Source organism: Gigantopelta aegis, chromosome 10, assembly GCF_016097555.1.
Source record: "Gigantopelta aegis isolate Gae_Host chromosome 10, Gae_host_genome, whole genome shotgun sequence".
In the NCBI taxonomy this organism is placed as follows: domain Eukaryota; kingdom Metazoa; phylum Mollusca; class Gastropoda; order Neomphalida; family Peltospiridae; genus Gigantopelta; species Gigantopelta aegis.
In genome coordinates, this window is record NC_054708.1 from 5,909,055 (window position 1) to 5,922,987 (window position 13,933).

Consider the following 13,933-nt stretch of genomic DNA (forward strand, 5'->3'; position numbering starts at 1 on the left):
TACTAACATCGGAATACCAGTCAACACGAGAAATTCCATCATTATGTTGCTGAGTTGTACTAACATCGGAATACCAGTCAACACGAGAAATTCCATCATTATGTTGCTGAGTTGTACTAACATCGGAATACCAGTCAACACGAGAAATTCCATCATTATGTTGCTGAGTTGTACTAACATCGGAATACCAGTCAACACGAGAAATTCCATCATTATGTTGCTGAGTTGTACTAACATCGGAATACCAGTCAACACGAGAAATTCCACCATTATAATGCTGAGTTGTACTAACATCGGAATACCAGTCAACACGAGAAATTCCACCATTATGTTGCTGAGTTGTACTAACATCAGAATACCAGTCAACACGAGAAATTCCACCATTATGTTGCTGAGTTGTACTAACATCGGAATACCAGTCAACACGAGAAATTCCACCATTATGTTGCTGAGTTGTACTAACATCGGAATACCAGTCAACACGAGAAATTCCACCATTATGTTGCTGAGTTGTACTAACATCGGAATACCAGTCAACACCAGAAATTCTTTATCCATGAGTTGAGAGCGGGACGTAGCCCAGTAGTACAGCATTCGTTTGATGCGGTCAGTGTGGGATCGATCCCCGTTGGTGGGCTCATTGGGTTATTTCTCGTTCTAGCCAATGCACCATGACTGGTATATCAAAGGCCATGGTATGTGCTACCCTGTCTGTGGGATGTTGCATATAAAAGATCCGTTGCTGTTAATCGAAAAGAGTTTCCATGAAGTGGTGACAGCGGGTTTCCTCTCTCAGTATCTGTGTGGTCCTTAACCATATATCCGACGCCTTATAACCGTACATAAAATGTGTTGAGTGCATTGTTGAATAACACATTTCCTTCCTTCCTTTAAAAAACATTTAGTGACCCTAACAGACATATTACAGTCATCTTCACCTATATATTAATGACCCTAACAGACATAATACAGTCATCTTCACCTATATATTAGTGACCCTAACAGACACAATACAGTCATCTTCACCTATATATTAATGACCCTAACAGACATATTACAGTCATCTTCACCTATATATTAGTGACCCTAACAGACACAATACAGTCATCTTCACCTATATATTAGTGACCCTAACAGACATAATACAGTCATCTTCACCTATATATTAGTGACACTAACAGACATAATATAGTCTTCTTCACCTATATATTAGTGACTCTAACAGACATAATAGTCATATTCACCTATATATTAGTGACCCTAACAGACACAATACAGTCATCTTCGCCTATATATTAGTGACCCTAACAGACACACAGTCATCTTTGCCTATATATTAGTGACCCTAACAGACACATTACAGACATCTTCGCCTATATATTAGTGACCCTAACAGACACAATACAGTCATCTTCACCTATATATTAGTGACCCTAACAGACATAATACAGTCATCTTCGCCTATATATTAGTGACCCTAACAGACATAATACAGTCATCTTCGCCTATATATTAGTGACCCTAACAGACATAATACAGTCATCTTCACCTGTATATTAGTGACCCTAACAGACACAATACAGTCATCTTTGCCTGTATATTAGTGACCCTAACAGACACAATACAGTCATCTTTGCCTGTATATTAGTGACCCTAGCAGACATATTACAGTCATCTTCGCCTATATATTAGTGACCCTAACAGACACAATACAGTCATCTTCACCTATATATTAGTGACCCTAACAGACATATTATAGTCTTCTTTGCCTATATATTAGTGACCCTAACAGACACAATACAGTCATCTTCGCCTATATATTAGTGACCCTAACAGACACAATACAGTCATCTTCGCCTATATATTAGTGACCCTAACAGACATAATACAGTCATCTTCGCCTGTATATTAGTGACCCTAACAGACAATACAGTCATCTTCGCCTATATATTAGTGACCCTAACAGACACAATACAGTCATCTTCACCTATATATTAGTGACTCTAACAGACACAATACAGTCATCTTCACCTATATATTAGTGACTCTAACAGACACAATACAGTCATCTTCACCTATATATTAGTGACTCTAACAGACACAATACAGTCATCTTCACTTATATATTAGAAAGAATTCTGAACATTTCTTACTAAAGTGTCCAAGCTATGACTGACAATTTCTATCTGCCTATTCCAATCTAAACTACAAAACACTTTTATTTGGGAACTCAAATTTTGACAATCAAGAAAATGCTGAGATGTTCAAAATGATTCAACATTTTATAGTTGCAAGCAATGTCTTTGTCAATTGCTGACACGTCATTCTCTCTCTCTCCTAATGTGTCCATCTGTGTACATGATGCTTTTAACCAATTTTATTATCTTGTAAAATGTAGGGAGAGACCTTAATATAGGCATCGTCTGCCCTCAATGTTAATACAAACATCATTACATATTGTTTTTAAAACCCCCACACCAACAGCGCCCTCAATAGTTTAAGAAGTAGCAGGCTACAACAGTGATGCATGATAGCAGGGGGCAAAACGGGGGGTCTGGGGGCCCTCCCCTAGAAACATTTGAAAAATCGAACCTCTGAGATGCATTCTCATGGCCTCTGTTAGCGCAAATCAGTCACCATCCATTAAATGCAGCAAATGAACAATTTTACTCGAAAAGTAGGCAGTGGCAAAAGCTGTTTCAGGCGGCGATTAGCCACCGGAGACCGGGTACTTTTGAGGGCTCTGCACCAAGATACCCTTTCACTGCTAAATTCAAATTTGGAAATTGGCAAATATCGCGTTTTGGACATGCACTCTTCATTATCTGTATTATCATATCTAGTGATGTTTGTTGTTGTTACAGATGTTTCTGCTCCTCTGCCACAAGGCTACAAGCCACAGTATGTGGAAGAAGCTTGGTATGACTGGTGGGAGAAGCAAGGTTTCTTCTCTCCAAAGTCTGCACACACGGTTCGTATATCTCACAGCACATTACAAAACATGTGAATGTTACATATAGTAATGCTTCTTGAACAACATTTTGACATTTAGAAAACTAATCATTGGTCACATACATCTACGTTGTGATATTACATATTTAATCATTGGTGTTTTAATAACCAGCAGAAGAGCAACATGGCGCATCACACCAATTTACAATTTGCAACAATTATGAACACAATGTTAACAGTTTGCCAACATAATTTGAATCCATTATGACACTTTATTCCTTCTTTGTTTAGTGTAAATGTTGGGAGGACCTGCATGTTACAGAACTGATAAAGAGCTATATTATGTGAATAAATCAATAAAACGGCTTTCTTTTCTGAATATTTTTAAAATCATAATTTTGAAAATAGCAAGTTTGGTGGTCAGCTTTCGAACTTGATATAACCTATTGTCCATTTTATAATATGTACCAAAAATGCAGACCTTTTCTATTATGGATATCACTGTGATTTTCTTTTTCAGTAATTAAAACATGATCTGTATCACTTGTTTTGATAATATGAGGTTACATTTTAGGTTTTCATTATAGCATCATTAATTTCTGCTTACATACATTTCATGGAAACGATTGTTTCTATAGACATTACCTGTCCTCAAACAAGTGCACCTCCCCCCCACGCAAGTGGTCTGGTCCGAACATCCCAACAGCCAATGGGATGGCCTAAATTCTTCTACTGCATACTGCTCTCTAGTTCCGGTCACATGACTGTAACTTCCTTCTTTTTCTCTTCGCTAAAGGGTCTGGACGTCTTTTGTTTGGCTCTGTTTGGAGTCAACTTTTTTTTATAAGACCTTTGGTTTTGTATTCGTGTTGGGTGAAATGTTTTCACCTTAAATTTCGTTAGCTTCGTTAGCTTTCGTATGTTTCTTTTCGCGTATTCGCTTGACTTTTCAAGCGTTTATTTACATGAAATGTTGTTATATTGCCGGTTGTCGTGTCGGACGCCATTTGCAAAATGGCGTCTGTATTGACTGGCTTTGTGTTGGGTGGAATGTTTTTTTTCACCTTATTCGTTAGCTTTCGTTAGCTTTCGTATGTTTCGCGTATTTCGCTTGACTTGCCAAGTGTTAATTACATGAAATGTTGTTATATTGCCGGTTGTTGTGTCGGACGCCATTTGCAAAATGGCGTCTTTGTTGACCGGCTTTGTGTTTGTGTCATGGATTCTTTTCTTTCTCTTTCACAGATTGAAAACTTATTATCATGTCAGATGTTAATGTTCAGCGACAGGTACGAGCGTGCCTACGCTGTAAGAAGTTCACTGCAGGCGGCGACCCTCATGAATTATGTCCGGGTTGCCGTGTTCCTTGTAGCCTCTCTTCGAGATGCGACCTGTGTTCGGGCCTGTCTACTGTCGAGTTCGCGGCTTACTTGAAGGTGCTGTCGGCGAGAGCCAAGAAAGTGGAATCTTCGCCGTCAATTGCGGACTCCATAGCAGATGTATTACGTTCGATGCTACCTACTATGCTGAAAGAGACTATGGCGTCAATGGCGGCCTTACCAGAACCGGCGGGTTTGGGACCAGGTCCGGTTCAAGTCCCCTCTTCGGGGGGTGCGGCTCCAGGACGCAAGACTTCAGATGACAGGCCTGCAGTTCCTACGCAGCCCTCTGACAAGCCGACTCAATCAGTTAGACGTTCCACGGCCTCCAAGGATCACCGATCTTCAAAGTCATCTTCGGCGCAGCGGAGCCGGGACCGGAGCCGGGCTCGTAGCCGTTCCCCACGACCTGCACGTCTCCCTACGGGTTCCGTGGATCGGCAGCACAGACCTTCTATTGAGGGTTCTCGACGGGACCGTCCACGGTCCGGTTCACCAGTGACTTCTGTTTCGGCGGATCGATTAGCCTGTGCTCGAGTGCTTCGAGACTTTGGAGATGCAGCGCCTACAGCGGTTTCCGTCATTGATGAGACTGAATCTCCTGACCATATGAATATGAGGGATTGCTTGGCGGCAGTCTATGACATGTTGCCGTCCTTGCCACATCCACCAACGCCGTCCAAGAAGGGACCTACACCGATGATAGCGACTGATGTCCCTCCGGAAGATGTGGTGATCCGTTCCTTGGCAGCCGGTACACTCGTATCCGAGGTGGTGACGGATTTAGACCGCACTTTTAAAGACACAGCGTCTTTCGTCGCCTTCCCGACTTGGGGTCACCGTATGTATCCGGTGTTTGACATGGCCTTTACAGATGTAGCTCCATCTTTGGATGAAGATGTTCACCGTCTTGGGAAGTCGTCAACCGTGGATTTGACGGACAAACAAGTACAAGCCATGGATACTGCCCAGAGACGTTGCTTGTTTGTGTTATCTTACTTGGACGTTTTCCTTGCGGCGATGGCCACCCAGGCAAAAGATGCACGGTGCTACGCGCTGTTTCAGCAATCGGCGCAGATGCTAGCTTTCCTGACGTCTTCGGTGACTTCGATGTCCTCGATGTTAATGCAATACCGTCGCCAGGCTTATTTAAAGAAATCCACTTTGGATTTCCAGCATAAGAAGGAGCTGTTAGCTCAACCGTGGTCCGCAACGAAGCTATTTGCAGGCAAAGTTTCTGAGGTGGTGAAGGCCAATGATAAGGACCAACAGTCGACAGCAACTGTCAAAGCGTTGCAACTTATTTCGACGTTGGAATCTACGAAGCGGAAGTCTACATTCACACCACAACCACCATCTAAGCGCTGGAGAGGTTCCTTTCGAGGTCAACCTTCTCGAAGGTTTCCGGTCAGACGACCATCCGGTCCGCCAGCTCGGACCCAGGGGAAGCCTGGTCGACGTTGACGCCAGCCAACAGATCGTGGACTGCTCAGATTGCTTCAACCTACGCCCGCCCCTGATTTTGAACCAGAACAACGATTCGGTTTTGACGCTTCCGGTGTGTACCACACCGGTCGGAAGATCCATGGTCGGAAGTCGACTTCGCCGTTATTGGTGAAACTGGCAGACACTTTGCCAAGATCCGTTTGTCACGTCGATCTTGAAGACAGGGTATCGTCTGCAATTGTCTGCCATCCCTCCATTGACCACTTCACCTCGAGAACCGCGGCATTCCGTTGCGCAAGTCAAGGTTCTACAGGAGTCCGTCAACAAGCTGGTGGAGAAGGGAGCCGTTCGCAGCATTTCGGAAGTACACTTAACACCCGGATTTTACTCGGACATCTTTCTCGTACCAAAGAAAGATTCTCCAGAGCTGCGAATGATTCACAACTTGGCGGTCTTCAACGACCACTACCTGTCTCCTCCTCCGACCTTCAAGATGTTAACGTTACGAGATGTCATAGCCGTGATCAGACCGGGGGATTGGCTTGCCTCGCTAGATCTCAAGGACGCCTACCTGCACGTTCCGATGCATGCCGATTTCCATCACTACCTGCGGTTTGTGCTACAGGGTCGGCATTACGAATGGACAGTCCTGCCCTTTGGGATATCCATAGCGCCATGGCTGTTCACCAGAATCACGACTCCGATGTCACGCTTCCTGCATCGCAGAGGTATATCCTTTTACCCATACCTCGACAATTGCCTGATGAGGTGTCACAGCAAGACAGGGCTGACTGCACATGTTGCCTTCATCATGGACTTTCTCAAGCAGCTGGGTTGGATTATCAACATCGAGAAATCTCGACTGGCTCCCACGCAGTCTCTACAGTTCATAGGCGCTTGGCTTCGACCCGACCTGGGCCTCGTTCAAGTTCCTTTAGACCGTTGGGAGAAGATCCAGACCATGATTGTCATAGCCCTCACCGCTCCAATGACCTTCCGCGGTTGGCAGAGTCTCCTGGGTCTCCTCACGTCTGCCCAGGATTTGACACTCAGAGGTCGTCTCCAGTTGCGGCGATTGCAGATGTTTCTCAACCCGTTTGTTCGTTTCAACAATCCGGACTTGATCATCTCACTCCCGGACGATCTACGCTCCAGCCTGCAGTGGTGGCAGCTCCGATCGAACGTCTTAGAAGGTGTCTCTATGCGGGCCTTCATAGCCACTCATCACCTATTCGTCGACGCGTCACTGGAAGGTTGGGGAGCCCATCTAAGCAACCAGACTACTTCAGGGCTGTGGTCTCCCGGCGAACTCGGACTCCACATCAACCTGTTAGAGTTGTTGGCAGTCTACTACGCTATCCTTCATTGGCGACAGATGTTGACGGAAGCCTCTCTCATGGTGGCCACAGACAGTACGACCGCGGCGGCTTACATCAATCGTCAGGGCGGAACTCACTCCAGCAGTCTGCTGCAGTTGACTTATCGTCTTTACAAGCTGGTCGACGAAATTCCATTGCAACTTCGGGCTCGTCATATTCCAGGGGTTTCCAATGTACTAGCCGACACATTGTCTCGGCCGTCGTCTCCACAGCCGACGGAGTGGATGCTCCATCCGGAAGCGTTTCGATGGGTGTGCGACAGACTTTGGACACCAAACATCGATCTTTTCGCCACACGATTCAACCATCAGCTGAGGGTTTACGTGTCTCCGGTGCCGGATTCCGAAGCTCTGGATCTCGACGCATTGGCCATCAGCTGGGAACAGATGGACGCGTACGCTTTTCCTCCACCAATCCTCCTTCCAAGGGTGCTTCAGAGGTTTCAGCTGTACCATTGTCGCCTGTTGCTCATTGCTCCGATGTGGCCATCCAGGATGTGGTATCCAGATCTAATACGTCTTGCCGATCCACATCCTTTACCGCTGCCAGACTGGGATCATCTGTTGCTGCATCCCACGTCAAGACTATACCATCCACGTCCGCAGTTGTTCCAACTGCACGCGTGGACTTTATCTCCAAGAGTTTGAGGAAGAAAGGTTTTTCTTCACAGTCTACAGCGGCCATTTTGAAAGCGCACAGATCATCTACTACTGCGGCTTACAACGTCAGATGGCTTTGCTTTCACCGATGGTGTGTTGGGAAAAAACTCAAACCTCAGACGATCCAGATACCTCGTCTTGCTTATTTTTTGCTGTATCTGCGGACCACTTTACGATTGAAGGGGTCTACCATCGCTGGGTACGTTTCGGTCATTGCTACTGTTCGTGATGTCACTACTGGAACGAAGTTATCGGGTATTCCTGAGATCCATAAGATGATCAAAGGGTTTCGCCTTGAAGATCAAGTACACCGGTTTCGGCCACCAAGATGGGACCTGAATTTGGTGTTACGAGCGTTATCGACCGCACCTTATGAGCCGATCGAGTCCTCTTCCCTGCAAGATTTGACACGGAAGACGGTGTTTTTACTCGGTTTCGCCACGGCTGCTCGTGTCTCAGAACTTCATGCTCTTGATGTAGATTTGGTACGTTTTCACCGAGATCGGCGTGCAGTCAACTTGGGGTTACTCATGAACTTTATTGCAAAGAATCAGTTACCAGACCAAGCGCCTCGCTCGTATGTTGTGCAGGCCCTCTCCTCTATCGTTGGTCCGGCGGACGTTGAGGACTTGGCGTTGTGCCCTGTTAGAGCCCTGCACCAGTACATCGAGAGGACCAGATCTTTTCGACAACATCGTAAAAGACTTTTCCTCTCCTGTAACCAGAGTCGGTTGAGGGATATTACCAAGAACACGGTGGCCACCTGGATCCGGTCTTCTATCCTGACCGCCTATCAGAAGGAGGGTTTACCTGCTCCGTCTGCTTCCAATCCGCATGAACTCCGTGCCTTGGCTGCCACGATGTCCCTGCATTGCAACACATCCATTCAGCACATCATCACTGGCTGTTTCTGGGCGACGGACTCCATCTTTGCCAACTATTATCTGAGGGATGTCTCCACAGAAGACGTTGAGGGGTTCCATCATCTGGGTCCGGTTGTTGCTGCACAGACTCTGTTGAATACAAGCCGTCCTCGTCGCCGTTGATGTCTGTCTGATTCTGGGCTGCATACCGAGATGTCCACCGAATCGACAGGTGAGGATTGCTTAGACTTTTGTTCTTTTGCACAGTTCACGCACTGGTGCCGGAACTTTTGTCTCGATAACCTTTACCCTGCACTGCATGTGGTTATTGGTTGTCGTTATTGAACTAACAGATCTTTGGTGTACTAGACAGAAAACATTCGGGGGTCTTGTTTTGTTCAATGTTCTGACGGATGCACCTCATTAGGTTGTCGCTTGTTATTGAAAAACTATAACACTTCAATACGTGAGGGTTACCTAACACCTGCATCCCTGGTGGCTACGTCTTCCCACCCTGTCAGAACCAGCATGAGATGTGGCTTCCGCCTCCTGGTCCATGTGTTCTAGGAGCCGTACCTGCCACTGCTGACGGATGCCACCATTCTGGTTGTTGTTACTAACATCACCTGCATTGGTCTGTGACGGGCATCCCTAGGAGGAGGGTTTACCAAGGTTGGCCTTATTCTTCCACTAGTCAGCCTCTTTCCGGTTGGGGAGTTATCACAAGCATCTACGGATCTCGGCACCCACCACCATCTGTTGAATGCTGCACTTGTTTGAGGACAGGTAATGTCTATAGAAATGGAGAAAACTTGAGTGTTTTCTCTTTTATAGATACATTACCTGTCCTCAAACAAGTGCACCTCCCCCCCACGCAAGTGGTCTGGTCCGAACATCCCAACAGCCAATGGGATGGCCTAAATTCTTCTACTGCATACTGCTCTCTAGTTCCGGTCACATGACTGTAACTTCCTTCTTTTTCCATGAGCGCATCGCACGGAGAACAGGAAGCGGGGAGGCCCGGGCGGGATGAACTTGCTTGAGGACAGGTAATGTATCTATAAAAGAGAAAACACTCAAGTTTTCTCCATTTCCAGTAGCGTGTCAGTAAAATCACAAAACTTAAATTTTGGTTTCCCATGATTATTATATCCAGTTTGACTATTCAATGAAAATAATATACAAATGTACATGTATATAATTATTTTTAAAAAACAGTTTCCAGGCCTTGACCTTAACATTTTTCAGTGGTAGACCCCCGGGCTACCAGGTTATGAAAGCTGGTATCCCTCGGTAAAAATTAGTATCCACATAATTTTAATTTAAAAAAAATTAAAACGAGAGAAATTAAAACGAGAAAACAACCAAATCATTTTTTTTTTATTTAAACATGTTGTTTTAGTTGTTTAAGCATCTTGTTGACTGTGTAGTAACTGGATGTGCCAAAAAATTTAGTAGCCCAGCAGACTACCGTGTTTTGACATCTGGTAGCCCAAGTGAGAAATCGGTAGCCAAAATACTCCGGGCTACCGCTAAGGTCGAGCCCTGAGTTTCAATTGTTTCCCATGATCACAAGTTACGGAAGCGAAAAATTGAAATCTGAAATCCTACAACCTTCGATATTAGATGGTATACTTAAGGAAGCGATCTCATTGGTTTGAGGGGTGGGATGTAGCCCAGTGGTAAAGCATTCGCTTGATGCACGGTCGGTTTGGGATCGATCCCCATCAGTGGGCAATTGGGCTATTTCTCGCTTCAGCCAGTGCACCATGACTGGTATATCAAAGGCCGTGGTATGTGTTATTCTGTCTGTGGGATAGTGCATATAAAATATCCCTTGCTGCTAATCGAAAAAAGTAGCCCATGAAGTGGCGACAGTGGGTTTCCCCTCTCTATATCTGTGTGGTCCTTAACCATATGTCCGATGCCATATACCGTAATTCAAATGTGTTGAGTGCGTCATTAAATAAAACATTTTCTTTCCTTTATTGATTTGAACTATTATCCTGGAATCGTTTTTTGCTCTTTACAGAATGCCGATGAGGAGCCTTTTGTGATGGTACTTCCACCACCCAACGTGACCGGAACTCTCCATCTGGGCCATGCTTTGACGTGTGCCATTCAAGATGCACTCGTGCGATGGTAAGAGGATTCAGTTGACCGGTATTCCAAAGACTGTGGTATGTACTATCTTGTCTCTGTGCATGTAAAAGATCCCTTGCTACTAATGGGAGACAGTAGCGGGTTTCCTCTCTAGGACTATATGTCAAAGTTACCAAATGTTTGACATCCAATGGCCAATGATTAATTAATCAATGTGCTCTTGTTAAACAAAACAAAAAGACAAATATGCACCAGAGAATACTTTCATTTATTATCAGATCAGCTAGTTTCAGGGATTTTGGTTTATTAACCCATTTCCAGATATAGTATGGTATTTCCTTGAAAAGGATTAAAATTTAAGGAATATTTTATTAGCCAAAGACTTTGTATACAAATTTACAATTGGATAATTTGGCAATGTACGTTGCGAGCTCTGGTTTCATGCAACACTTGCAATATACTTGAGATGATTTTCAAAAAGGTAGGTATACAAAGCTGGGAAAGTTATATACTGAACAACAAAAGAAACTTCCGATTTGTACATGTAGTATTTGTACATGTAGTATTTGTACATGTAGTATTTGTACATGTAGTATTTGTACATATAGTATTTGTTGTGTTAAACAATTCATTGTATAATGAAATTATATAGGTAGTATTGGCCTTGAGCTGTATTATCACGATTCATGAATTTTATCGATTATTTTTGCACTGTTTATCGTCGACAACGTGAAATTAAATTTGCACGTGCATGCATGGTTCGACATGTCCCATGTAGTATTCAGTCAATTTTTACTTGTTTTACTGACATTGTTGTCAAGTGAATGAAAACGCTTCAAAATGTGTAAAAAATTAACATTTTTTACATTGTAGCATTTTTAGTATGCCAAGAATACCCAATAATTTATGCGAATGGGCGATTGGCATGCTTAATGCTGGCATTTCGACAGAAGACGTTGCAAGGCATGTTGGGAGTTCTAGTCGAGCGATACAAAATCTTCGCGTAAAATTTCGAACGACAGGAAGCACCAACGACTTGCCACGTCGTGGACGTCCGCGTGTTACAACGCGTGGTCAAGACTGCTATATCATGAACATGCATTTGCACAATCGATTCCAAACTGCCACTGCTACTGTTGCTAACACACCTGGGCTTAATAATAACCGAATCAGTGGGCAAATTGTTCGTAATCATCTGCGGGAGAACGGTTTACATGCACGACGTCCTTACGTCGGATGCGTTTTAACGCAACGTCATCGTCTAAATCGTCTTATTTGGGCACATGTACACACTCGTTGGATACGGCGACGCTGGAATACCGTTCTTTTTTCTGATGAATCCAGATTTTCTTTACAACGTGGTGATGGCAGGGTGCGCGTCTACCATAGGAGAAATGAATGCTATACTGACTGTTGTGTTCTTGAACGAGATTGTTTCGGGGGTGGGGGTTGTGTCATGGCTTGGCAGCCATTGCCCATGGTTATCGTTCACCACTAGTCGTCATTGATGGCAATTTAAATGCTCAACATTACCGCGATGACATTCTCGCTCATCACGTCATTATATTGCCTATATATTAGTGACCCTAACAGAAACAATACAGTCATCTTCGCCTATATATTAGTGACCCTAACAGACACAATACAGTCATCTTCGCCTGTATATTAGTGACCCTAACAGACACAATACAGTCATCTTCACCTATATATTAGTTACCCTAACAGACATGTTACAGTCATTCCTCTGTTCCATAACAACGCCAACATCTCGATTTTTCAGCATGATAATGCCACCTCTCATACAGCTAGAGACACTGTAAATTTTCTTAGGACAAATAACATTGATTTCATTGATAACTGGCCCGCTAAAAGTCCTGATCTCAACCCCATGGGATAGTCTGGACAGACGATTGAGGCATCGTCCCAACCCACCCGCTGACGTCAACGAACTTCGTCAAGCGCTCATTCAGGAATGGAACAATATTCCACAGGCAGAAATCAACACTTTAGTCAATTCTATGCGCCTGCGATGCACTGCAGTGGTCAATTCAAGAGGTGGTCATACCCGTTATTACATGGGTGGGGTTTTTTTTAACCCCTACCACACTTGGTCAAAATTTCTCCCAGTTTCTGTTAACCTATGGCCATGATTTTTGCACCAAACGATGCATCATGGAACACTCTTTAAACGCATATATAACAATTATTCCCCCGGTTTGTTTTCATCAAGTTATGTTCAAGCAAAGTTAGTGGAAGTTTCTTATTTTGTTCAGTATAGAATGGTAAAGTGCGGCACTAAATTGTGAAAAAAGATTTTGTGCCTTCAGTTATTAGTTGCAGCAATTCAGTTCTCAAACAAGCTGCATAATATACATGTGTGTATTTATCATTTAATTAAAAAACACAAAACCGTATGCCTCATTCACTGTTTGTGATAATCTCTTCACTACATTTTAAATCTCATTCCTCATTCACTGTTTGTGATAATCTCTTCACTACATTTTAAATCTCATTCCTAATCACTGTTTGTGATAATCTCTTCACTACATTTTAAATCTCATTCCTAATTCACTGTTTGTGATAATCTCTACACTACATTTTAAATCTCATTCCTCATTCACTGTTTGTGATAATTTCTTCACTACATTTTAAATCTCATTCCTAATTCACTGTTTGTGATAATCTCTACACTACATTTTAAATCCCATTCCTCATTCATTGTTTGTGATAATCTCTCCACAACATTTTAAATCTCATTCTTTATTTACTGTTTGTGATAATCTCTTCACTACATTTTAAATCTCATTCCTTATTCATTGTTTGTGATAATCTCTCCACTACATTTTAAATCTCATTCCTCATTCATTGTTTGTGATAATCTCTACACTACATTTTAAATCTCATTCCTTATTCACTGTTTGTGATAATCTCTTCACTACATTTTAAATCTCATTCCTTATTCACTGTTTGTGATAACCTCTTTACTACATTTTAAATCTCATTCCTTATTCATTGTTTGTGATAATCTCTCCACAACATTTTAAATCTCATTCCTCATTCATTGTTTGTGATAATCTCTCCACTACATTTTAAATCTCATTCCTTATTCACTGTTTGTGATAATTTCTTCACTACATTTTAAATCTCATTCC

The 13,933-nt window shown here is 43.3% G+C and overlaps 1 protein-coding gene across 1 annotated transcript in view; it reads left to right on the top strand.

Moving 5' to 3' along the window:
* LOC121382944 (valine--tRNA ligase-like) overlaps positions 1-13,933 on the top strand; it is a 77,161-nt gene that overhangs the window by 9,722 nt on the left and 53,506 nt on the right. Inside the window, exons 3-4 of the mRNA XM_041512631.1 lie at positions 2,865-2,971; positions 10,711-10,820. Of these exons, the coding sequence (XP_041368565.1) occupies positions 2,865-2,971; positions 10,711-10,820 (217 nt within the window). The remainder of the gene's footprint in view (positions 1-2,864; positions 2,972-10,710; positions 10,821-13,933) is intronic.